The 26,482-nt window shown below is 45.5% G+C and overlaps 2 protein-coding genes across 5 annotated transcripts in view; one reads left to right on the forward strand and one right to left on the reverse strand.

Moving 5' to 3' along the window:
* Nucleotides 1-2,794: 2,794 nt before the first annotated feature.
* On the reverse strand, nucleotides 2,795-9,088 carry TIMM10 (translocase of inner mitochondrial membrane 10). 3 transcript variants are annotated; one of them, XM_035124850.3, is made up of 3 exons: nucleotides 9,054-9,088; nucleotides 8,280-8,377; nucleotides 2,795-3,139 (listed from the first exon to the last, which is right to left on the reverse strand). In XM_035124850.3, exons 2-3 carry the CDS (start codon nucleotides 8,348-8,350, stop codon nucleotides 2,938-2,940), a joined length of 273 nt encoding a protein of 90 aa, XP_034980741.1. In that variant the 5' UTR covers nucleotides 8,351-8,377; nucleotides 9,054-9,088; the 3' UTR covers nucleotides 2,795-2,937. The 3 variants fall into 3 exon arrangements, with proteins under 3 accessions (XP_034980741.1, XP_060133353.1, XP_034980761.1); XM_060277370.2 differs by having other exon boundaries at nucleotides 8,927-9,073; XM_035124870.3 differs by having other exon boundaries at nucleotides 8,921-9,073.
* Nucleotides 4,497-26,482, forward strand: part of SMTNL1 (smoothelin like 1) — a 43,259-nt gene continuing 21,273 nt past the window's right edge. The window contains exon 1 of one of the 2 annotated variants that reach the window (XM_035124815.3): nucleotides 4,497-4,633. The gene's annotated coding sequence lies outside the window, so the exon portion shown is untranslated. Of the gene's footprint in view, nucleotides 4,634-20,078; nucleotides 20,176-26,482 lie in introns of those variants that run through there. The other variant, XM_035124795.3, reaches the window with a different exon arrangement.

Consider the following 26,482-nt stretch of genomic DNA (forward strand, 5'->3'; position numbering starts at 1 on the left):
ATCACTAAAAGTCAGCATGGGTTCCTGAAAAATAAGTCATGTCAGACTAATCTGATCTCATTTTTTGACAGAATTACAAGCCTGGTAGATGAAGGGAACGCTGTGGATGTAGCCTATCTTGATTTCAGCAAGGCCTTTGACAAGGTGCCCCATGATATTCTTGTAAAGAAGCTGGTAAAATGTGGGCTAGACAATGCTACCATTCAGTGGATTTGTAACTGGCTTACTGACCGAACCCAAAGGGTGCTCATCAATGGCTCCTCCTCATCCTGGAGAGTAGTGACTAGTGGGGTGCCACAGGGTTCTGTCTTGGGCCCAGTCTTGTTCAACATCTTTATCAATGACTTGGATGATGGGCTTGAGGGCATCCTGAGCAAGTTTGCAGATGACACCAAATTGGGAGGGGTGGCTAACACCCCAGAGGACAGTATCACACTTCAGAATGACCTTAACAGATTAGACAACTGGGCCAAAGCAAACAAGATGAATTTTAACAAGGAGAAATGTAAAGTACTACACTTGGGCAAAAAAAATGAAAGGCACAAATACAGGATGGGAGACACCTGGCTTGAGAGCAGTACATGTGAAAAGGATCTAGGAGTCTTGGTAGACCACAAACTTGACATGAGTCAGCAGTGTGATGCAGCAGCTAAAAAAGCCAATGCAATTCTGGGCTGCATCAATAGGAGTATAGCATCTAGATCAAGGGAAGTAATAGTACCACTGTATTCTGCTCTGGTCAGACCTCACCTGGAGTACTGTGTCCAGTTCTGGGCACCACAGTTCAAGAAGGATACTGATAAGCTGGAACGTGTCCAGAAGAGGGCAACCAAAATGGTCAAAGGCCTGGAAACGATGCCTTATGAGGAACGGCTTAGGGAGCTGGGTATGTTTAGCCTGGAGAAGAGAAGGTTAAGGGGTGATATGATAACCATGTTCAAATATATAAAAGGATGTCATATAGAGGAGGGAGAAAGGTTGTTTTCTGCTGCTCCAGAGAAGCGGACACGGAGCAACGGATTCAAACTACAAGAAAGAAAATTCCACCTAAACATTAGGAAGAACTTCCTGACAGTAAGAGCTGTTCGGCAGTGGAATTTGCTGCCAAGGAGTGTGGTGGAGTCTCCTTCTTTGGAGGTCTTTAAGCAGAGGCTTGACAGCCATCTGTCAGGAATGCTTTGATGGTGTTTCCTGCTTGGCAGGGGGTTGGACTGGATGGCCCTTGTGGTCTCTTCCAACTCTATGATTCTATGATTCTATGTTGCTGCCACCAGTGCTGGGCCTGACTCTGCAAGGCGCAGAGTGCAGTCAATCCTCCAGCACCTAGTGGATCAGGGCCTTTGGATGTTGCCAAGGGTTGCAGGGTCCGTTGGCACTGTTGGCCCGGCTCTGCAAGACGCGGGGTGAAACCCACCAGTGCCTAGCTGATCGCGGTCTGGTGCTGCTGACTTGCATCTAGTAAATAACTGTCTACTCAGAAGAAAACCACACTGAGTTCAGTGGGCCTTACTCCCAGGTAAGGGGGGGGTGCTATAGTGTTTTATCTAGGCAGCCAGGATTCCTCCAGGTGACAAGATCTTTTTGCACCAGGTCAGTGAGGACCACTCGCATTTTAAAACTCTCCCATATCTACAGAACTCCCTGTGCGCCTTTTGGATTGTATCTGTAGGTTTCCCCCTCTGCATCAAATAACTGGGGTCAAATAAGTGTTGATAACATTTAATAATATGTGGAAGGTGGATCTTCCTCAGGAGGTTCTGGAGGGCCAGAGGCGGCCCAATCACTTCTAAATCCGGCCCGCGGACGGTCTGGGAATCAGCATTTTTTTTTACATGAGTAGAATGTGTCCTTTTATTTAAAATACATCTCTGGGTTATTTGTGGGGCATAGGAATTCGTTCATATTTTCCCCCAAAAAAATATATAGTCCAGCCCACCACAAGGTCTGAGGGACAGTGGACCGGCCCCCTGCTGAAAAAGTTTGCTGACCCCTGTTCTGGACTCTCCTTCCTTGGAGGTTTCTTAGCAGAGGTTGGGTGGCCATCTGTCATGGATGCTTAACGGAGTTTCCTGCATTGCAGAGGGTTGCAAAAAAATGATAACCCTTGGGGTCCCTTCCAGCTCTATGATTCTGTTTTTCTGCTTCAACATTTCATTATGTTCCTATCATTTTATGTAATTGTATTTTGTTTAAATTATAAAAATTATAAATAAAATATGTTCTATTTACAAACAAAACATTTAAATAGCTGCATTTCTACCGGTATGACCGGGGTGTGTGTGTGTGCAATGGGCATAGCCAGGATTTTTGTTAGGGGTGCAGAACCTCATATTTATATTGATTTTGACTTATTTGGGGGGCAGCTGCCCCTCCCCACAGCCATAGGGAGGCCACAGGAAGGAAACCAGGTCAGAAGGGGGCCATGGTCAGACAACACTGGACTACATTTCAACTCTTTTAGTCTAAATAGCATGTCTTGTAAGTGAAGCATTACCTAAATAAGAAAGATTATAAACTCTGCTTCAACTACTGTTCCGCTATTGCAAGAGAGCAGCAAGAAGTCACCAAAACCACCTGCGAAACCGGCTTTTAGGAAAGTGAATCCACGCAGAAGAACAGAATGTGCCAAAAGGCATTCAGTCTCTCTGCAGCCTCCAACTTTATGTGCTGGGACAGGAAAGCTCCATCGGACCCCACAGGTGAAGAGGATCTCCCTTGGCCAGAGAATCGCAGACTGCCCCCATCTTCCATCAGGCCTAGCAAGGAAGGATGAAAACTCCAGCATACTTGGTAGTTAACAGATAATGTAATGTTCAACATTTTATTGGCAGAAGGTGGGATCAACACAGAGTCCAGGCACAAAGTAGGGGAAAAGGGGGCGGTAAGCACATGGGCATGTTGTCCATTATCAAAAGTGTGTGCGTGTATTTGTTTGTGTTACGCCGGCCCAGCCCCCTGCTGCATCCTCTTCATCAGCTCCTCGTCCTGCATCGAGAGCTCCGTCAGCTTCTTGCCCATGCGCTCATGGATGTCCAAATACTTGGAGACGCAGCGATCCAGGCACACAGACTCTCCCTTAGACAGCTCAGCCTCCTTGTAGTGTGGAGGGACGCATTTGCGATGGCAGGCATTGGTCATTCTGGGGCACAACAAGGAAAGAACAGAGCGTGAGCGGAAGGAAGTCGCCATCTTATGGCTCTTCCGAGTCGACTTTATTTATTATTCAGCTAAAACAAGCACACCACAGTTCTTGCCTAAAAGCTCTCTATCGATGCCTTAAAAGCCATGGTGTTTCTCCCCTACCACCACCCAAATTCTAATCATCACCAACACAGTCATCCTAAAGAAATCTATCTGTGTTTTTGTCAGTGCCAAAGTTCTGCAACCTGCCACTTCAAGCAGGAGATGCTACTTTGGGGGCTACCAATAGCCTCTGCTGCTCTGAACACGTGCAAAGCCTGGTGTCCCTTAGGAACTGTACATAACTCCACAGAACAGAGTAACCTGGTTTAGCTCAGTTCCGGACTTCCTACTCTGCTTGACACTCTGGCAAAATGGGCAGCACCACTTCACTCACCTGCTGCCAATTTTGCCCCAGGATATAGGGATAAAGGACAGTACCTTATTAGTAAAAAAACACACATGAAGCATTCAAATGTAAAACTCTATTATTATTTAATGTATTATCTACCAAATTCATATACTGCGCTTCATCACAAGGTTTCAGAGTGGTTCACAGAATAACCACTACCGAATGTCAATCAGCATCATGAACTTTGGGATTAAAGAAACTTATTAAAACACCTCTATTTCTCTGCTGCAACAGGTTTAAATCTTCTGTCTGCATAATCTTACCTGTAAACAATTCCACTTTGGCAACTTTCCCCTATAACCCCTTGATCACCACTCTAACTTCTTTTTCTTCCTCCTCCTCCTCTCTGTCTCTCTTACAACCCTCATCATCCTGCAACTGTCTCTCCCAAATGACATCCTTCCCATACTGCATGTAACTTCTGTCAATTAGACTATTTCTTCAGCAGATCAGGTGTAAGATTCTAAAACTGTAATTCTAACCCTGTTTACCTGAGAGTAAGACCCCATTAAATTCAATATGGTTTAGTTTATGAGTAGACATGGTTAGGAATGTGCTGCAAGTTATTTCCCAAACATATATATCAGTTTACAATTCTAACCAAACGTACAAACACACACAAAATTGTAATACACATTTAAAAACTAACCAACTGCGCTCTAAGGCAATCATTTTGTCAGGGACACACAGTCCACTTTACAGTGGAATCATTAAGACGTATATTAAGGTAGACAAGGAGTGTCTTTTTAGTAGCCAACCAGCTTCAGGAACATCTAAGCTGCTACAGCCAAATAAACATGCATGGAATTGGGTGTAAGCCCCCAGTGAACATTCAAATAAATGTGCATAGGATCAAACTGCATGCCTTCCAGGCTAGAAAAATCTCAACAAATGTTTTTCCTCCAGCCGAAGACTCTGGTAGTCAGAGTGTCTGCTTGACTCCTTTGCCTTATTTGGTGTCTGAAAAAGATTCCCTGCAACAAAGTGTCTCTGCTCCAGTGTCAAGGCAACAAGCGAATTAAACAGCTGAGCAACTAGAGGGTAAGTACGATCCTTTTATATAAATCATTGGTTTAAACAACACAGTAAGACCACTGTGTGCTAAGAGCTTAATCGTGTAAAACTTAGAACTCAGGAGCTATAAATTCTAGCGGTAGTAAGTCTGTAGAAACCTAGCTTTCATCTCTATTCAAGCAGGGGCACAGTATACCAGAAACCTAGATAAAATTTCAATTTTAGAGAGGTGGTATTAAGCAACAACATAAAATCAACCTCAGATATGATTCCCCATGCAACAGAGTAACCCTTAACCATTTTGATCCAGAATACCTGAAGGACCATCTAATGGCTTAGATTCCTGTCCAATCACTGAGGAAGTCACTTAGGGAAGTCACTGTTAATGGTTCCCTAAGGCTCATATGGAAGAAGAAGAAGAAGAAGAAGAAGAAGAAGAAGAAGAAGAAGAAGAAGAAGAAGAAGAAGAAGAAGAAGAAGAAGAAGAAGAAGAAGAAGAAGAAGAAGAAGAAGAAGAGTTTGGATTTGATATCCCGCTTTATCACTACTCGAAGGAGTCTCAAAGCGGCTAACATTCTCCTTTTCCTTCCTCCCCCACAACAAACACTCTGTGAGGTGAGTGAGGCTGAGAGACTTCAGAGAAGTATAACTAGCCCAAGGTCACCCAGCAGCTGCATGTGGAGGAGCGAAGGCGCGAACCCAGTTCCCCAGATTATGAGTCTACTGCTCTTAACCACTACACCACACTGGCAAGGCTTGTATCCACCAGTATTGCCATTAGTATTGTGGGCCCGGTCTTATGCAATTTCTTCCACTTGAGGTCAGACAGGCCCCTTCCCGACTGAACCTCTGAGGACTAAAATAATAATAATCCAGCAGGCATTTTAATTATAGTTAGTATAGTTCTAATTTATACCTATTTTTGGATTGTCTCTTTTTAAACTTCTTAGAGTATTGTAGGTAATCAGTATAAAAATTGTTTAAACAAATAATACATAAATACTGTAAATAACAAAAATAAACTAGTGACAGAGTAAGCCTAGATTTTAAAAAGCGGGCTTAGCTTTTAGATCAAGCTCAGTATAGACTTCAGTTAAAAAGGACGGTAATAAAAAACAGTATAGAAGCTAATGTGCAAGGGCAAGATTCAGCTGAAAGTTTCAGTTACAGGTAGGTAGCCATGTTGGTCTGAGTCGAAGCAAAATAAAAAAATTCCTTCAGTAGCACCTTAAAGACCAACTAAGTTTATATTTTGGTATGAGCTTTCGTGTGCAAGTGTGCATGCACACGAAAGCTCATACCAAAATATAAACTTAGTTGGTCTTTAAGGTGCTACTGAAGGATTTTTTTTATTTTGCTGAAAGTTTCAGTTCAGTTTAAATAAAACTAGTTCAGGTTTTCAAAGCTAAACTGTAACTTACAACTTAAAAACTACGGAGTAACTTGCACTTTTAAAAGCCACAGTACAAGTGCAGTGTAGGTGTGCTTTAAGCTTATTAAGTGCAGCATACAAGCTAAAGTCAAACAATTGGCTTCAGTTCCATATATACCAGTATATATACCATATATTTTCAGTTTTAAAAGCAAACTTTCCCATAAAGTTAATCCCCACTTAATCACTGCCCATTCCCTGATAAAAAAAGATCTCCATACCCAGGGTGTTAAAATGACCTAAATTCAGCCCCCCTTCCAAATCCCTACTCACCGGAATTTAAACAAGCCCAGCAGTTGTGTTACAACTTGGTGTTTTTCAAATGAGGACCTCCTGATCTAACTAGTTGCATTAGCAAGTGTGGAAAGCTAGCCATGGACATAAATTTGGAACAACCTAGCCAGGGAGCCTGGTCCACAAGCAAGAGGAGAGCCCCTGTGGATGCCTCATCAGGGAATGAGTTCAGCAGCAGGATGAGGTCAAGGCAAAATACTTTGGCCTGCCCCTTAGTGACTCAAGCTCCCAAGTAAACAAACAATAAATTGTACAGAATGCCACATGTACAGCTATCCTCCTTTTGGATAAAAGTAATGGATGTGTGCTTGGTAAAATGAGCTCCTGGTCCTCAGTTTGTTCCCTTGAGGGCAAGGTGGATGACCTGAAATAAAACCAAGAGAGACAAAGAGGTTGGTGGACAAGGCCTCTGGGGACATGCTGTGTCCCAAGGTGACAACTCCTCTGCTGACATACAGAATGACTCTCTAGGGGAAGGAGTGCACCACTCTGAGAAGGAGGAAAATGATCTCTTAGAATGACCCAGTCACTGGGGTATGAGCTGTTATCCTCTCATGCCAAGGATACACCTCCAGGTGGAGACAGGGGTATCCTGGTAGTGGGTGATTCAATCATTAGAGATACAGTATAGATAACGGGGTATGTGACTGTTATGCAGATTGCAGAGTGAACTGTCTGCCACGTGGAAAGGTTGTGGAGGTTGTACAGCATCCAGATAGCCTGGCAGACACTGCTGGGGAGGAGTCACTGGCCATGGTGCATGTTGGCACTAGTGACACAGAGAAAAGTACCATAGTTGTGTGATCTTGAAAGAGAAATTTAGGTTGCTAGCTAGGAGGCTTAGAGTCAAGAACTTCAAAGTAGCTTTTTCTGACATGCACAGGGCCAGCTAGACAGGAACAGCTGTGTGGTCTCAATGCATGCATGAAATGGTGGCATCTGAAGGAGGGCTTTGGATTTGACAGGCACTGGGGAATGTCTTTGGATAAACTGGGCCTCTATAAAAGGAATAGGTTCCATTTAAGCCAGATTGTTGGCGCTTAAAAACAAAAAGGTGGCAGAGCATATTTTAAACAGATTGTTGAAATCCCTGCCTTGTCTGTCTGTCTATCTATCTATCATCTATCTATTATTATTAATTCAATTTAAATACCACCCTTTATCAAAAGATCCCAGGGTAGTATACAACATTAAGAACACATTTTATGGAGCATAATAATAAAAACACAATAAAAGCATAATTTGTGATATAATTTCCCCTGCGCAGGGCCAGCTAGATCATTTAGCAAGCAGCGACTAGAGCATTTGGGGTTTTTTAATTTAGCTAAGCGGAACATAGTAGACTTATCAAATTTTGAATGAACAAAGGAATCTTTTGCCATCTCTAATTATACTGAAATTCAGTATTACCCAATGTAACTAACATACAGTAGGTTCAGGATGGACAAAAGGCAATATTTTACCCAATAAGGAGTTCTCAGACACAAGATGCAATGATGGACACCAGGTTATGATACCTAGATCTGTCAACGACAATGGTTAAATAAAACTTCTATGTTCAAATACAGTACCCCTGCGAACACCAGGTGCTAGACTAACAGGGAAGGATGCTTTGCCTGTATGTCCTACTTGTGAGCTTCCCAATTCAACCACATGAAGCCTTGATCAGATTTTTTAAATCCTATGTTTCTATGTGTGAACCACCCTGTGATCTTTAGATGAAGGGTGGTATACATTAAAAATATGTTCTGTACAATGTCTAGTAAGGTATAGGTCCTAAAATAGTACATTTTGGTGGGAGAAGGATAATCTTGGAAAGTCTGGGGTACTTTGAGAGAAGCAAAACACAAGTCACAGCATACAGTGCCCACATTGTTTTCATAGCTCTTATGCTGCACATTTCAAATGAGCACCAATAGTGCCCTCATGCTTGTGGTTAGTCGGTACCTGTTGTACATATCAGCCATCATCTCCACTTCCAACTCAGCCGCCAGCTGCTGAGCCCTCACAGGATCCATCACACATTCAAGTATTTGTCCTCGACACTGTTGGAGAACACAAAGAATCAGAACCCAATGACTCTATCTACACATTATCAACAAGGTTGCCACTTAGTCGGTATTTTAGAACGCTGTTCAGTTTTTCCAGTGGTCAGGTCCATCTGCAGTCCTGGCAGTAAAAGGGCAGTTAAGTGCGAGCTAGTTCGCACCCCACCTAACAGATCACGGCTGTGAGCCTGTGACAAGAACAGACGCTGACCCTCTGCTGACCCACTAAAGTAAGGACAGGGAGCCCTTCAGATAGTCAGCCCATAGCCAGAGATGATGGAAGCTACTGTGTAACAACATCTGGAGGGCCAGAGGTTCCCTGCATTATGGGATGTCTGACCTGGATGCAGAAGACCACTGCCTGGGGTGAGGGAATATGGACCCAAAAGGGAATATGGACCCAAAAGGACAGCACAGCTGTTTGCTTTTCAAAACGAAAAGTGGCAACGTCCAACCATCCCGCCGGCTCACTGCTTCCCAACCTGACCCCCGCACCGCCCTCATTCCTCACAGGCCGGGTGAACCCCCCTCCTCTCGTACACGCACACGGAGGGAGCGGGGAGCCCCCAGGCGGCAGCTCCCGTCCTCTCCCCTCGTCCCCCGCCTGGGTTGCTCTGCCCATCAACTCCCGCCAGTTGAACAGTATGTCTATCTCAGCACGAGCAACGCTCACCTCCAGCCGCAGATATCAACCGGAAGCACGAGGAACAGGCGCTTCCGCAGCGCGCCTTTCAGGGAAACCATAGAGACTTCCTGGCAGGTATAATGCCTTTCTAGGCAGCCTGTTTTTCTTTTTCCCCAGCGAGGGACCATGGCCCGTGTTGCCATAGAGTTCAGAAGGGGGTGATGGACGTTGGGAAGGAGGCGGGATTTCCTCAGTTGCGCTGTCAATGGATGAGAAGTGGCTACGTCGTCGCCCACCGCGGAGGGGCTTCTTGCCTCATGTCTGCATTATTTACCTTGTGTATTATTTAGTGCGTTTCTTGTCTGCCTTTGTCTGGAAACGCAGGCCGAAGGGGGAGGGGTTACAAGTAAAAATGCATGGCAACAAGAAGACGCAGCAGTTCACATGAGGGGTTTTCCCTCCACTTCTTTATTTATGTGTTTATTTTTATGAAATCCAGCAGAAGCTGAAAGGTGCAAAACACACACACGGTATTTCATAATTCATTACAGCAACGAAATATAAGATGAATTAAATATGCTGCCTTTCAAACATTTGTTTGATAACTTATCAAAAGGAGAGGGGAAACAGTTTGATTTGCATATTTAAATACTCCATGGGTGGTACTCAGTTTTACTTAGAGTAGACCCGCCGAACTTGCTGTTGTTTACCTAGCTGGAAAATAATAATAGACTCTTGAGCAGTTGTGAGCGCATATGGTTTTCAACAGATTACTTTCTAAAAAGGAATTGCATGTTTATTTCTATCTGAAACAGGAATGCAGTAAGTTCTTTCATATTCCAGGAGCTTTAAAGGCTGTGATTGTATGAATATTTATTTGACAATGGCTCTTTAGATTTAGTAGTCTTACTTCTGAGTAAATATGCACAGGCTTGTGCTGTGTGCTGCCTACTACATTGAACAACAAGACTTCTAAAAAGCAAACATTTATAATAGGTTACATAACATGTAACAGTTAGGTGTGCTTTTGTTTGTTTTTTGTTTGGTCAGCTCCTGATGCAAGCTTTTAATATCTGACATGGATATTAAGATAGTTTCACTGATCTTATATGCAGGCTTAAAGAAAAAAGCTATATTCATAAGCCAGCACTTTTGGAAACAACCATCCTAAACCTTTCCATTTCTTTTATCAAGTACAAGTAGATGTTCTTACTCTCCTACAGATTTCTGGAAGCACGCCCAAAATTCATGATTGCTGAATAGAAATCCCTGGGGGCATTGTGTGATAATCCCCTGAAAAAGGACAGAAGGAGTGTGGCAGGTATTAAGTCACTGGAGGCACAACAGGAAAATGCCCAGATACTTGGTGATACTGGGCCAAAAAGGAGCAAGCCAGTACAGTCAGAAAAGGTTCTTTGTTTATCAGTCTTTTATCTATTCTGTCCTGATGGTGTTGGAAGGAAGAAAAAGATCAGCAGCCATATTAAAGTAGAAACAGAACATATGACTTTGAAGAAAAACGGGAAATTTATATTCCAACTCTAATGTACCACCTATACCGCAAAGTTCTGATTGGACACTTCCTTCTCAGACCTAGGGCAAACCTAATGACTTCTCTGCATGAAAAACGAATCCAGAGCTTTGAAATCTGAAAATAGGAGCCATAATGTCTGGGGAAATGCTATTAATTTTGAGACTTTAAAACTTTACCCTGCACTCCTGGCTCTGATGTAGCTTATGCCCTGCTGCTTAACTGAGCTGGAGCTCTCTGCAGATTCATCCTTTTATGAAGAGCCCTTGCTGTGCTTTCCTGAACCTGTAACGAGACACCCTAGAGAGAACAGACTGTCTGCACTATTACTTTCTGAGGCTAGATGCTTCTCCGCATTCTGAGTTTGCTGTCGGTCAGTGTGGATGAAATTTTATTTGGCTTGTGGCTGATTTGTTTCTGCAATGGGGAATGAGGTGGGCACAGACAGAAGCTGTGTTTGCCCAGTTCTCGGTGCACTGCCCTGAAATGGGCAGGTGTCCCCTGTAAAACATAAAATGACATAAAAACAGTCTGGGGACAAAAATGGTGTGATAGTTCCCTTATTTAACCACTAAGGTTGTATGTGTGGAGTCAACTCAGCTAGATTGCTCATGTGTCTTGCTGTTTGTATTCTGGCTGAAACAAAAACTGATGATTTGGGATGGAGCCATTGCTCCATGGTACAGCACTTCCTTTACAAACAAAACGTCCCAGGTTCAGTCCTGGCTCCTGTTAAAAGGCTCTGCAGTAGCAGATGTTGTAGCAGCCAGTCCTAGTAGACTATACAGAAATAGGTGGACTGATAGTCTGACTTGGTACAAGACAGTTCACCTTGTTTATATGAGTTGCAGCTAGAGTCTAGCTTTGTTGCTTTGTGTGTAACTGAAGCTCGCTGGGTGACCTTGGGCCAGTCACCATCTCTTAACCTAACATACCTCACAGGGTGAGGATGAAATGAGGAGGAGGATAACCATGTACGCCACCTTGAGCAACTTGGAAGAATAAAGGTGGTATATAAAAGTAATAAGTTAGGAAAAAAAATAAAACATTTGTTCCCTTTGCACCCACATGTGTACATATATGTGTAATCTGCTAGCAGAGGATATAATTTCATGCATTTGATGAAGTGGATCCAGGTTCCTGAAACTTGTTAGTGTTTTAGATGCTACATGACTCATTTCTTTTTTGCCTTTCTCTTTTGCGTTGAAAGTATTTATGTGCAGCACACTCTGTGACCACACAAGCCTGGCAAAAACGCTGTTGACAAGGTTTGAAGAAAATAAAGCACCGTGGCAATGCAACAAGACAGCCATTTTTGTTACAGGATAAGCTAATATTCATTTCTAATTCAGTAGCACTTTCGAGAATCAGATGCATAAGTGATGCAAGCCTTAGAGACCATACAATGCAACACAAACCTGAAGCACATTGTAGTCCTTAGATTTCCACCCACCCCTTGACATTCACCACAATACATGGTGCCACAATGCCAAAGAAGGAAACAACGATGTTATCCGAGGGTTCATATTTATCTCATCATAAGTATACCATTGCCAAAGATCTGACCACTATGAATTCAGAAAAAGACCTGTACTATACTTGGTTGCTCACTTGAGGACATATTTACATCTTTGGCTTAACTGACTTAAACAGGACAGCCATTAATAGTGAAACTGGTGTGGAACTCTGATGACATTCTTTGCATTTGTGGGTTGAATTCACACTTGCTTTCAAAGGATTTCTGGCCATTTTCAGATGACACAGTTGTAACATGGAAGCCTGCTCCACTGAGCTGGGAAATCTAGATTGGGCAAATTGCAGTCATTTATTTCCATTCATGACTTGCAGTGAGACTTGAGCGCAGACAGCTGCCAAGCTTTTAGGTGAATTGTATGACGTGTGTCACTAGAGCTATTTTCATCAAGGTTGAATTTTGACACCCAAGTGACAAATTGGCTCGGTTTTCTTTCCAGCTACTTGGAATCTTGTCTGCTTGTGGGCCAAAGCAGTGCAAGCGGTGATGTTTCTTGAGGCATTTTTCAACAATTTGGCAGGAGTCAACTCTTTGCTACATGGTTATATTTAGCCATGCATCAGTTTGGTTCTTTTTATGTTTGGAAACAAATTTGAACCCACCCTTGTGTTGCCATGTTATCCAAACAGTGAATAAAGCAACTTCTGCCATGAGCCAACAATGCCTTGATGGGAAGCTCCCTCTCGATCACTTTGGTAACTCTCCATTTACTTAGGAAAACAAACAGGCATGGTGGAAAAGGGAGGAGACCTAACATAGATCACACAGCAAATCAGTCAGACAGAACATTAATAACTTTTCAAACCACTGGGTCATTTTTACCACTAGGGTGGTAACTTGGATAATTCAGCAGTGGGAAGCCGCAAGGCGTCAGACCAGTAAAAATAACATGATTGGGGGGGAGATGGTCAGGACCACCTCTGTGTGTCCACCGACTGTCTTGTATGATTCTCCTGTGCCTTTATTAGCTATTGTATATACAGCACTTGTCACAAGTGAGTCTTCTTCTGCCCTGACAGATTTCCCAGATATATCCTACACTCACAAACACAGTTTGTGCAACCAGGATAAAACAAAAAGCTTCATAATACATTACCAAATCTGCCAGTCCTATTGCAGGTTACAAAGGGCCATGTGATATTTAAATGTAGGCCTGTCTGCTCTTTGAAGCACAGTCCAATTCTTCCTTCTCACTATACACACACCCCTTCCTGCTCTTGTTACAACCCTGGTTTAGGGACCCATTCAGTCTCTATTTGGCCACAAGAGGTCAGAGCTGCTTCAAAAATGAAAAGATGCAGTGGTGGAAAGAGTGTTTATTTGAGTGGATTGAGTGGGTGTCGTGATGAAGAGGTTAATCCCATAGTTTTCACCAGGTTTTCACTGTCACCCTAGGAAGACATTTTAAAACAGGCTTAGAAAGGATAAAGTCCTTGGCAAACAAGGCGTTCGAACCATGGGTTTCTCCAAACCGAGAACTATCGCAGTTTAGTTCCCATAGCAATGTTTATAGGAAACATGCTCTGTCAGGCTGTGAAAGATGCAAAAAAGGACAGTGACAACATTTGTGTAGCTTGTGTTGCCAATGAAACATTATTTAGGTCTCTGTCATTGAGGAAGATCTTTCCCAGAGGAAGCTGGACTGACACAGACTGGGATTCTATTCCTAGGGACTGCTCAGGTCAGAATATTAACATGCATTGGGGTCTTGTCCCTAGGCTATTAGTAAATTTTCTGTATGGTTAAGTACTATCTATATAATCTGTCCCTTTATGGAAATAAGGTTGCAACCCTAAATAAATTTGCTAGTCATTAAATTCTGTTGAATTCAGTGGCATTTCTCACCAGCTTGGGGGGAGGGGTAGGTTCAGACCACAAGGCTTGCTTGCTCTTACCTCTTAGAAGAGTTGAGTGCTTCCAACACACCACATACCACACAGCCATTTCAGCAGATGGATGCTTTGCTCTTATATCACAGCAAAATACTGTTGTCTTGTGCCGAGCCAGTTTAGGACCTACGGTATACAAGTCTCACCCCATCCCAAGGATGAACAAACACCTTGGCCCAGATGGAAATGTGCCTTTATGAAGCTCCTATATCTCAGCTTGCCTCCAAATATTCTGCTCCTGTAAAATTTCCTCACCTTCCCAGGACAGAGACAGTACTAGGGCCTTGCTGTGGGAACAATATAATAAAGTGTCAGCGAGAGTGGGGAAATGAGGCATAAAGCAGCACCCTGTTCCAACCTTCTTCCAGGCCCAGATATGAAAACAGAACAGAATTAGAAATTTAGAAATGTATTTACGGTATTTGGTTTTTCAGATTAAATTTTTACAGTCACCTATCCAACATACAACATAAAAACAAGATTCCAAGGAATCTTTTGGACTTCCTGCTGTTAATCATTTGCTGCTGCATCTTTTATAATAATCCAAATCTTTTATCTCTCCATTGTATCCAAAATTCACCATTAAACTACAAGTGATATTCCAGTCCTATTAATGATTTTAACTGTTTACAATGGTCTTTAAGATAAGTTATAAATTTTCCCCATTCCTTATTAAAATTTTGATCTTCCTGGTTTTCATTTGTTTCATGTGTGCTCTCTTCAAAGTATTGTTTCCTTCTTTTTCTGCTGGCTCCGTTTCTTTTCATCTGAGTGGTCTCTGAATCCCTCTCTTCCGCGCTTCATCTAAATGCCTCATGCTTCATGTTGCTAAGAGCTCCAGGACTTTTGCCGCCAATGAAATTGTTGTGACGTGGGGTTTGTGATTTCAGCTCTCTTGACAAAACATGCTGGAGACAGTTCTCTAGTAACAGCTCTTTATTAAAGTGAACAAGACTGAAGACTGAGGAGAGGAAAGCTACATTTATAGGAACAGGGGACTAGCTAGGAAGGGATACATTTTGGAGGGAACAATATCAAGCAATCACAGTGCTGCCTTTTGGAGGAAACCAATAAGACAGAGGATCCAAATACAGCAGCTTAAATGAACCAATAGTAGCTGTACCCTCTGGAACCAAAAGGCAGTTACTTTATCCTAATGCAAATACAGACAATAATAATACAGATATAAAATCCTTTGACTCAATACACAACACCCCTCCCCCCCTAGTGAGCACAGCAGACGTAATCCCTCAGGTACTGTGGGGTCCTACAACTTCTACCTGATCTCCTGACAACAGGTGTTGCAGGTTCTGGATTGGGTGTTACCTGTGGTGGAGGGGCTGCTATAGTGGTTTCATCAGGAACAGATGGAGTCCCAGACATCTCAGGGTCCCCGACCTGTACCTCGTCATCATGAGGACTAGCAGACCCTGGTTCATTTGCTGAAGCCCCTGGTGACTGTACCTCTGGACCATTTTCACTCTGGTCTTGCAGCTGTGCGTCATTAGCCAGGGATGAATTATCTGACTCCTCCCTGCTGAGCGCCCGGCGCCTCAGCTGATCTATATGTCTCTTCCAAACTTGCCCATTTTCCAAGGTCACATAATAGGACACAGGTCCAGTAGCCCGGGTGATCACACCGGCCACCCACCGCGGACCTCGTGAATAGTTCCTCACCCAGACCAGATCTTCAGGGGCGAGATACCTTGTTGTGTCAGTCTCAGCCTGGGGGGTTGCTCTTGAATTACGGTTTGGCATTTTATCTGGGTGGACATAATCCAGCACCGTTACCAGTCTTCTACCTAAGAGCAGCTCGGCTGGCGACTTGCCCGTCGCAGTACACGGCGTCGCATGCTGCAAAAATAACATTCGCGCAATGCGAGCCGACCAGTTACCCTCCATTAAGCGCGCAATGGATTCTTTGGCTGTTCTTACCATGCGCTCAGCCTGCCCATTGGAGGATGGGTGAAAGGGCGCGGATGTGACCCCTCTTATAAAGTTATCAGCCAAGAATGCCCTGAATTCTTGGGATACAAAAGCTGCCCCATTATCTGATACAATGGTCTCAGGTAACCCGTGGGTAGCAAACAGCTGCCTCAACACCTTGATTACGGCAGCTGATGCCATGCTAGGGACCATCGCCACTTCTAACCATTTGGAATATGCATCAACGATAACCAAAAAGACCTTCCCTTGGAATGGCCCAGCAAAATCTATGTGCAGCCGGCTCCAGGGAGTCCTGGACTGCTCCCACCAGTGGACTGGTGCTCTGGCCACTTCTGGCCGCACCTCTTGGCATGCCTTGCATGTTCGTACCCATTGTTCTATGTTCTGGTCCATTCCAGGCCACCACACATAACATCGGGCTAGCGACTTCATCCTGACCATTCCCGGGTGTCCCATGTGAAGCGTCTCAAGAACCCTGTTTCTCAGTGGTGCTGGGATTATCACCCTATCTCCCCATAGGAGACAACCCTTATGCATGGACAATTCGTGCTGCCTTGTCGCATAAGGCCTGAATTTTTCTTCATGCGGACCACCTGGCCACCCCCTCCCCACCCAAGTGAGCACACGGGAGAGAACAGCATCATTCCTAGTTTTCTCAGCTATATCCGTAGCTGTTACAGGAGCCCCCGGAAGTGTTTCTAGCATCATAATGTGCTCCGCCGGAGCAGGATCCTCATTGCTCCCGCCAGGAAGGGGCAATCGACTCAGCGCATCAGCATGGCACAACTGTTTCCCCGGCACATGGGTCAAGGTGTACTGGAACCCATTCAGGAATATTGACCAACGCAACATTCTGGGGGAGAGAATTTGTGGCGTTTGTTTGTTTGGGTTGAACAACCCTAACAGTGGTTTGTGGTCCGTTTCAATGGAGAAATGGCGACCGTACAAATAATCATAGAACCTTTTGATTCCGGACACAATAGCCAGTGCCTCTTTATCAATTTGAGCATAGTTGCGCTCTGTGGGCGACAACGTACGGGAATAGAAAGAGATGGGCTTTTCCGACCCATCCGGTTCCCTATGACTCAGCACAGCCCCCAGACCGTATTGAGAGGCATCACATGCCAGGACCAGCGGCTTTGACTCATCATAATGAGCAAGGACGCTCCTGCTACTCAGCATTCCTCGCAAGGAGTCAAAAGCCTTCTGCTGCTCCCGCCCCCATCGCCACACATTCTTTTTCTGCAATAGTCTATGTAATGGTTCAGCTACCGAAGCTTTCTGGGGTAAGAACGAATGATAAAAGTTAATAAGTCCCAGGAATGACTGCAACTCCGTCTTGTTCTGTGGTCGTGGTGCCTCGATGATGGCCTTAATCTTAGCATCTGTGGGGTGGATGCCTGATGCATCAATTTTAAACCCCAAGAAATCCACAGTTGGCACCCCAAAACTGCATTTTTCTTTTTTCAGTTGCAACCCCACCTCCTTGAACTTGAGCAACACTGCACGGACACGCGCAACCAGTTCCTGTGGGTCTTTTCCAGCAATCAAAACATCATCAAAAAATGGCAAGACCCCCGGCAGACCTCTTAACAGGCGTTCCATGAGCCCTTGAAAAATCCCTGGGGCCACACAAACTCCGAACTGTAATCTGTTAACTCTGAACGCCCCTTTATGTGTGACAATAGTCTGTGCTTCCGCTGATTGTGGGGTTACTGGCAGCTGTTGGTAAGCTTGTGCCAGGTCAATTTTGGCGAACACCTTGCCCCCAGCCAGTTTAGCCAACAGATGTGATACGACTGGAATGGGGTATGAGTTTCCCCTGAGTGCCTTATTGATAGTACATTTGTAATCTGCACATATCCTGACTTCCCCATTTGCTTTAAGGGGTGTGACGATTGGAGTCTCCCACTTAGCAGAGTCCACAGGTGAGAGAACTCCCTGCTTGACCAATTTATCCAGCTCTGCCTCGATCTTGGGTTGCAGTGCAAATGGCACTCGCCTTGGTTTGAGTCGGATTGGAGCCACCCCGGGGTCCAACTCGAAGTCAACTGGGGGCCCTTTATAACAACCCAGTTTTCCATTAAAGAGACCAGCAAATTCCTTGCATAATACCTCACTCATCTCAGGGCAGGTTTGGATTGAATTAAGCCCTGAGATACTCAGTCCCAGGGCAGGGAACCAGTCAGTGCGCAGGAGACTGGGGCGACTGCCCTTCGCAATCACCAGTTTGAGTACAGCCTGTTTGTCCCGGAACTGTACTCTCACGGCACACATTCCCATAACATGGATGCGGCCTGCTGAGTACGACTGCAAGGTTGCCGGAAAGGGCTCCAGAGGGGGCAACTTACCCCTGGGGAAGAATGTCTTCGCGGTCTGGTCCGACACGATGGTGAATGCGGATCCGGAGTCCACCTCCATGTCGCACTGCTGACCCTCAATCTTCACCTTGACGTGTGCCTTGCCTTGCGCTGGAAACTGCACGGCCCTCCCGTTGATCTCCGTTACGTAGTGGCAGTCCTTTAGAAAACGAGTTGCTGTGGGCGGTCTGCGATGCTCCAGTCTAGGTGCTCCTGTCGCTCCCGACGCCGCCGATCTACAGACCCTGGCGATGTGACCCGTCTTTCCGCACGTCCGGCAGATAGCATCCCTGAAACGACAACTCTTCCTTTCATGGTTTCCGCCACAACCTGGGCAACTGCCTCGGCGATCTCTGTGCACTGTGCAGGCCTGACGCACCGACTCGACCCCACGGACTGGGCTCTGGCTCGGAGTAGCCTCTAGCTCGTCCATGGCATGCGCAACTTCTATCTGTGGCTTAGTGGCCTTGCGACTGGCATCAAGCTCCTCTCTTTCATAATTCTCCGTGGCGGTGGCCTCTTTCAAGGCTGAAGCAAGGGTAACCTCTTCTTTAGCCACGATGCGTCTTCTGGCTTTCTTGCTGCTCAGACCACCAATAAACCGATCCAGGAGAGTCTCTTCCAGATTTTGGAAGCCGCAGTGCTGAGCGAGCTTCCGGAGTTCAGCCAGAAATGTGGATACAGACTCCCCAGCATGCTGCTGCCTCTTATGGAACTCCATCCGCCGGGCCATCTTGGTCTCAGTAGGCGCCAAGTGGCTTGTTAGGCAGGCAAGAATATCTTGGAGAGATGTCTCACTCAGCTTCGCTGGAGCAAGTAATGCCTTGGCCAGCTTGAAGGTCTCGGGCCCACAGTAGCTCAGGAATGTGGCCCTTCTTTTGCTGGCATCGGTGATCCCTTGAGCCACTGCAAAGAACTCGAAGCGTTCGACGTAGTCTTCCCAGGTGTGGGGCTCTGATGGCTGGAAGGGCTCCAATACCCTTGGACTCTCCATTGTCCTAGCGGGCAGGGTCGTCTTCTCAGCTGGCCAGTGAGTCTTGTTCTCAGCTGCAATCCGGACTCTGAGGCAGGGTTGTGTTTAACCGCTCCTCAGCATTCCGGATCCCATCCTCGTCGCCAGTTGTTGTGACGTGGGGTTTGTGATTTCAGCTCTCTTGACAAAACATGCTGGAGACAGTTCTCTAGTAACAGCTCTTTATTAAAGTGAACAAGACTGAAGACTGAGGAGAGGAAAGCTACATTTATAGGAACAGGGGACTAGCTAGGAAGGGATACATTTTGGAGGGAACAATATCAAGCAATCACAGTGCTGCCTTTTGGAGGAAACCAATAAGACAGAGGATCCAAATACAGCAGCTTAAATGAACCAATAGTAGCTGTACCCTCTGGAACCAAAAGGCAGTTACTTTATCCTAATGCAAATACAGACAATAATAATACAGATATAAAATCCTTTGACTCAATACACAACAGAAATACATCTCGTTCCCAATGTACCTCCACGTGGGCAATGCCTCAAGGCATCGGGTCTCTAGCGGACATTTTGCTAGACAGCACTCTCCCCTATAGGGGAGAAAAATGTTTCCTGTGATTCTCTTCCCCAAGACTGGAGTTGCTCAGAGGCTGCTGGGAGAATTGCTTTCTCTTCACCTTGCCCTGGCTCCCATCTGCCCCTTCTGAGAAGTGGGAGCCGTGATTGAAAGAGGCACCTGTTGGCCTCCTGATAAAAATAGGAGCATCCAGTTACCCATCACAGTAGGGAGGGTGGGTGTATCAACAGAGTAGTAAACAATGAGAAAAGGCACAGCACGCACAGTGGAGGGGGGAAGAGAAGCTGAGAGGAGGCCAGGAGGAGGAAGCAGGAGAAGGAGAGAGCAAGGGAAAGACTGAGCAGAAGACCAGCCGTTTGGTAGGTGCAGCCTCTTTTCCAAAGCCCCCTCTTTTCCCAGCAGCCCACTGTAGGGGTTTCATTACTTGAAAAGAACTGTTTGTGTGCATGTGTCTAGATAAGTATTCGTTCTGCAAACAAGCCATATATTCTGGTCCCAAGTACAGCTCCTGGACACTCAAGAGAGAAGGATAGAGGTGGAAGGAAAGTCCGCCCTGCACGTTGCCCTCCTGTTCATTCGGGGCCCAAGGAGCAGAAACAGCCACAAAAAGTGGGGCAATGTAGGGCTACAGATGAGGCTGTGGGGGGGGGCTACTTAGCATCTCTGCAATATGGGCCCTTCTTCAGGTGTGCAAGGGGCCTTTTCAGTGGTGGCTCCCTCACTGGAATAGACTCCCAAAAAGAGGCTTACCTGGTGTCTACGCTGATGCTATTTAGTTGCCAAAGACCTTTCTCTGTCCCTACACTTTTTAATATAACCCATTTTTACCTCTGCTGCTCTTATTTTTTTATTTTTTTAAAATTATTTATTTATTTAACGTCTACACCACCTGCTTCTTCCAAGGTTCTCCCCACACCCCATTTCCCCCCTCACAACAACCCTGTGAGGCAGGTTAGGTTAAGAGATGGTGACTGGCTGAGTGGCGATTTGAACCCTGCTCTCCCAGTTCACAGTCCCACAATCTGAACATTACGACACTTCTGCAGATTGCTTTTATGGTGCTCTTTTAAACCCCGTTGTCTTCAGTGCTTTGTCTTAAACTGGGAGTCAATGAAAGACTGCGTAGGTTTCCCTAAAATGAATATTAGAGTTGTCTCATCTTTTATGGGCAAAGGTTCTATTTCTTCACCTTCTGAATTTTTGCCTGTCACAGTTTAAAGTGGTTTCTGGTGGAAAGATGCAGTAATGTGCAATACTGTACCTGCTGAATTTCTGGCTGTTGCACAGTGGGTTCAAGCAGGGGTAGCCAATATGGGGCCTGCCAGTCATTGCTGCCGCCCCCCTCAACTCCCACCATCCTTGACCATTGGCAGTGTTGGCTGAGGCTGGTGGGAGCTGGCTCTCAGGAGAGTGTTTTTGGTGAGTGACTCTGGTTTAAACATATTGGCCACAGTGCCCTAAACCATTATTTGATTCCAAATGCACATATGCTGGGCAAGCCAAGAAAATTCCATTATCATTATTTGTATGTATTGGGAAGCAAGGTACTTGGAGACAGCCTGCTTCCAGACAGAGGCTTAATTTGCAAACGAGACACTGAGATATTGCAAATGGGATATTGGCAACAGAGCTGGAGTTTCGGGTTGTTGGGGGTTTTTTTTAATTATTATTTATTTACCAGCTTTTTCCCTGGGAGAGGTAACTTCAGATGAAATGGGAGATATAGGCTGGCGTTTTAATGGCAACAAATTGGCTGCTAAGACCTTGCATACATGAAGAGCAGGGATCCCACAATAAACCCTGTCTGGAAACACCCTCCCACTGTATTCGTTGGAGCTTACTCTCAGGAAAGTGCGTATAAATCAGCCTTCAGGATCTGCCTCCAACTATCTGGTAGTACAAGGAGCTGAGCTTGAATAAATCTCTCTTTTTTATAATAATTTTTATTAATTTTATAAAATAAAACAAGACATACATTTCCTTTTCTCTCGCCCTCTTCCATCCCTCCCCCACAAGCCCCCTCCTGCCACGAGAGAGTCCCATGAAGGCTGGACGGTCGAAGGCGTTTCATTTTATAGCCGGGCCTATCTCCTCCCCCCTTCCCCCCCCAAAGCCCACCCCTGCCACCGGTGAGCCCCGGGGCAATGAGGGAAGACAGAGGAGGACAACCGCCCAACTATCTGTCCATACATGTCTTTTAACCAAAAAGAAAAAGAAAAAGAAAAAGAAAACAAAAAACGTGACTTCCCCCGACTCTCCCCCTTGATTTTCATAGCTTCTCATAATCGTTCAATACAGTTTCATTGTAAAAAAAGAAAAAAAATCCTACTCATCATCATTAAACATAGATCATACCATTGTCAAAATTTATAAAAACATTTTTCTAACAGATATCATATTTTTAATTCCCTAGCCTGCTCTTCTCCCCAAAAGGATTTTTCATAAAAAATAGTCCTTTCCTTATTTCCATATATTTCTTTTAACCTTAGTTGTTCATTACTTCCTCCTCACTCCTGGACTCCCTCCCCCATTTAATACAGCAGATCCATAATAAATCCAAATTCCAAAATCAAATTCCATAAACCCAGTCCAAATTCCATAACCATTTTTTTCTTTTCTAGCCTACTTTTAATTCAAAACATCTTCATCCCACTCCCAATCTATCCCATTTTACCACCCATGCATTTGTCCTCCCCTCCTTCTGCCCCTCCATCATCCCACATTCTTTCCCTTGCCTATTCACATTTTCCCACATTTCCCATGAAATCGATTCCACTTCTTGTTCCAGTTCAAGAAGATCAGGACCATCACCTAGATCCTGGTCAGTTTTTTCTCCTTCTTGCTGGGCATTTTCTTCTTCCTCTTCTGTATGTTCTTGCAATTTGTCTTCAAATGTTGATTTCTCACTATCAAGCCCATTATGGGTAACTTTATTCAGTTCCTGGCATTGTTCCCTAATGTCTCTTAACTGTGCATTGAGCTGTTGCTGCCCAGTTACAATGTCTCCCAGGAGTTTTAGCACTTTCCTCTGGAAAACAGATGTCCCGGATGTTGACATTCTCACACAAGGGCAGAAGAGAGATAAGAGAACAAAGAGCAATGGAGGATCAGAATTCCCATACCGAAAAGTCCAACGTGGCTGAAAAGCAATTTCCAAAGTTCTTGTAAAACAATCACTATATCTCTTTTCTTTTCATCACAAATTATTTGGCGTTCATTGTTGATAGTTGTCAACCTTCCCTCACATAGGAACCCCGCTGCCTCTCCTGGGGTGCCGAGTCCAGGGTTGAGAAGGTGTTTCTTAAGCATATCTCACTTATTTTTGCAGGGTCTGCATTGTTCCGATCTTCCCCTCCTTTACCCTGCTTTAGGAGGGGGAATTTTACATTCCTTTGGGTTTTTAAAATTCTCTATATCCTTTTTCTTCTGGCTTCGGGCTAAAACACTGCCCCCAGTTCCTCAGTGGGTAGAGATTGACTCCCGTTTTTTAGGTCTCTTCCCTTTAGCCAATTGTCCAGATCAAGATCCAAATTAAAATCCAAACTTACAATTTTGTTCCAAATGTTGGGAGAATTGGTCGCTGTAGCCTCGCAGTTCCGCAGCTTCGCAGATTGGAGTTAGTGATCTAAGGTTTGTCGCGTCGCAGCTCCGATCCCACCGCTCACGGGGGCTAAAAACAGAGCCTTTCCGGGGGGGGACAACCCGCTTTTGACGCCCGCCAGACGAACCTGGCCCCAAGACGCTCGACTTGGGGGTTTTAACGGGAATCCGCTTCGCTGGAGCGGTATTCCCTTTCTCCAAAGTGCCGAGGTCCGCTCCGCTGAACGGACCCCCCAACCGCGATGGCGTCGTGACCAACCGGAAGCCGATCAGGTGAGCTTGAATAAATCTCAACAGGCTAACTAGTTTTCTATGCCTCCAATAATCCATTTCAAAATCTTGGAAGACGTACAGTCACCCACCACCTTTGCGCACCTGTATTCTCAGGGGAAAGATGAACAGAGATGCCAAAGCTCCTCCGGCTCAATCTGCTTATGAACATAAGAAGAGTCCTGGTGGATCAGGCCCATGGCCCAACTAGTCCAGCATCCTGTCCTCATAGTGGCCAACCAGATGCCTGCAGGGAGCCTACAAGCAGGATATGAGCATAACAGCACTGTCCCCCCCCTCCCTCCCCGTGGTTTCTAGCCACTGGTACCCAGAAGGATGCTGCCTCTGATTGCAGAGGCAGACCGTGAATGAGGCAAAACCAAAGAAGCTTCCTTTGTATATATGGCCAATGGCCAAAGGCCATGCCAAACATTTGCTCCCTTGCTTCCTGAACATCCAGGGCAGTCTGTAAATTGGGGGAGGTTGGTTGCTCAGTGGAAGGCCAAATGCATTATGTACGAAAAGTCCCAGGTTTAACTCCCAGAATCTCCTGGTTAGGCTGCCCAGGTGAAAAAGAGGGAATTCAGCAGGTATAGTTACAGAAATTTCCTCTTTCACACTACTATTCCCCCAGCTTCTTTTTTATCTTGTCACTCCAGGAAGAGCTGGAAAAGACCTCTGTCTAAAAGAGGCGTCCCCAAACTGCGGCCCTCCAGATGTTTTGGCCTACAACTCCCATGATCCCTAGCTAACAGGACTAGTGGTTGGGGAAGATGGGAATTGTAGTCCAAAACATCTGGAGGGCTGAAGTTTGGGGGTGCCTGGTCTTAAACCTTGGAAGACCATTGATTTGACTGGTGTAAGGGATCTTCCTTTATTCCTAATAAGCAGTTTAATTTGATGGAAGGAGTTTTAGGAGGGTCTCTGTGAAGACTGGTTTCTTTTCAGCCTTACAGGGAAATCAGCTGAGGCAGGGCTAATCAATGCAAAATTGATGCAGAGCCCCATAATTCCTGAGTTCACCCCATTATCCATTAGCTGAAACAACAGCTAACAATCCCATTTCCTTCAATTCTAGGAAAACCTTTGTATTCATTGTGACTGGTCAGCCATACTAGTCTGAAGGGTTCCTTTTCTTCAGCGAAGTGTTCATTTTATTCACCCAAAGTTGCTCCCATCACTCAGTCATGCCACCACTGAGCACCTCTAAGGGGAAAACAATGCTTGTATAGTATTCGCAGTCGGTCTAGTTCAGCAGATTCCCATGTCTGAAGAATGCCAAACAATTTTAGACAAAGCAAGGATGGAAGGTGGCCATCACTGTCTCTTGTGGGAGCAAATGCCATAGTTTTAACAATGAACTGTGGGGAGATGTACTTTCTTTTGTCTATCCTGAATCTCGCAACATTCAGGTGCTAGTGTTATAAGGAGAGAAACTTTTCTCTGCCCACTTTCCTGCACTGTGCATAATTTTGCACACCTCTGTCATGTTACTCGCCTTTTCTGTAAACCCCAAAGACCCAAATGTTGTCATCTTTCTTCATAGAGGAGTTGTTCCATCCCCTTAGGTGTTTTGCTTGTTCTGCACAAGGTCCCAGGTTCAATCCCTGGCATCACCGGGCAGGACTGGCAGATCCCCGTCTGAAATCCCGAAGAGTCACTTACAGTCCATGTCAACAACACTAAGCTAGGTTGGCCAATGGTCTGATTCAGTATAAGGCAGCTCCCTAAGTTGCCATAGTGTGATATTTTAGGGTGCCAATGGATTGTGTAGGTGCCTGTAGGAAATCCAACAATGGAATAGCAACCGGTGGGCGAGGATAAGATTGAGGGACATTTGTAGGGACATGAGATCACAACAGGGAGTGACCAGGAAGGACTGGAGGGGCGTAGGCGATAGCTTCTGCATAACTGCTCAGATGTCTTTATACCGCAGCTGCCAATACAGCTTTATTGGATAAATTGCACAGTCTTAGCTGGCAACAGAGCTGCCTTTCCCCTCTAGTCCTCATTTCCTGTGTTATGTATTGGTTTAATTTGTGTACATGAGTTTCTCTGCTAGTCCTGTAACTACCTTTCCCGCTCCAGGGCGATTCAAATGGGTGCGGTGACAGTTGCTATTGGTTAACTTGTTAGCACAATTTGGATCCTCGCTCTGATAGGTTCCCGCCAAAATCTAAATGTATCCTTTCCTCAACCCCTGCTCATGAGAGTATAAAAGGAGCTCACCCTTTCCCTCCAGTCAGTCAAGATTCCTACCGCAATAAAGAAGACTGTTCTCGTTATACTTGACTCCTAGCATGGGCGTACCCAGGATCAAAACTAGGGGGGGGCAAGGGGAGGGGCCAAGGCACGGAAGAGGAGGGGCCACAAAATGGGCGGGAATGGCGAACTCGCGCTCCGCCGGGCTGTGCCCCTCCCTAGAAGCAGGGCTGGTGGGCGGAGGCGGAGCCCAGGCCAGCGGAGCGCGAGTTCGGCGTTCCCGCCCACTGCGCCACGCTCCCTGGTTCCCCGCCGCGCTTGGCCTTGCCTGAGGGCGCGCCGGGGAGCTGGAGGGAGGGTGCGGCGTGGCGCGGCGGGAATGGCAAACTCGTGCTCCGCCGGGCTGTGCTCCGCCTCTGCCCACCAGCCCTGCTTCTAGAGTAGGGCAGCTGCCCTAACTTGCCCCGTGGTGGGTACGCCCTTGACTCCTAGCAGTTCCTTGCTAGTATGCTGAATCACTATTCTGAGCTGACTTCACGAAGAGCTGAAATCACACTCACGACATAACATCCTGTATAAGAGCTTCCTTCGCTG

Source organism: Zootoca vivipara, chromosome 1 (genome assembly GCF_965207765.1).
Source record: "Zootoca vivipara chromosome 1, rZooViv2.hap1.1, whole genome shotgun sequence".
Lineage (NCBI taxonomy): Eukaryota > Metazoa > Chordata > Lepidosauria > Squamata > Lacertidae > Zootoca > Zootoca vivipara.

Coding starts and splice junctions, on each gene's coding strand:
- TIMM10 (XM_035124850.3), bottom strand. CDS start 8,350: ATGGATCCTGTGAGGGCTCAGCAGCTGGCGGCTGAGTTGGAAGTGGAG. Junction 3,140..8,279: donor ATGGCTGATATGTACAACAG/GTACCGACTAAC, acceptor GTTGTGCCCCAG/AATGACCAATGCCTGCCATC.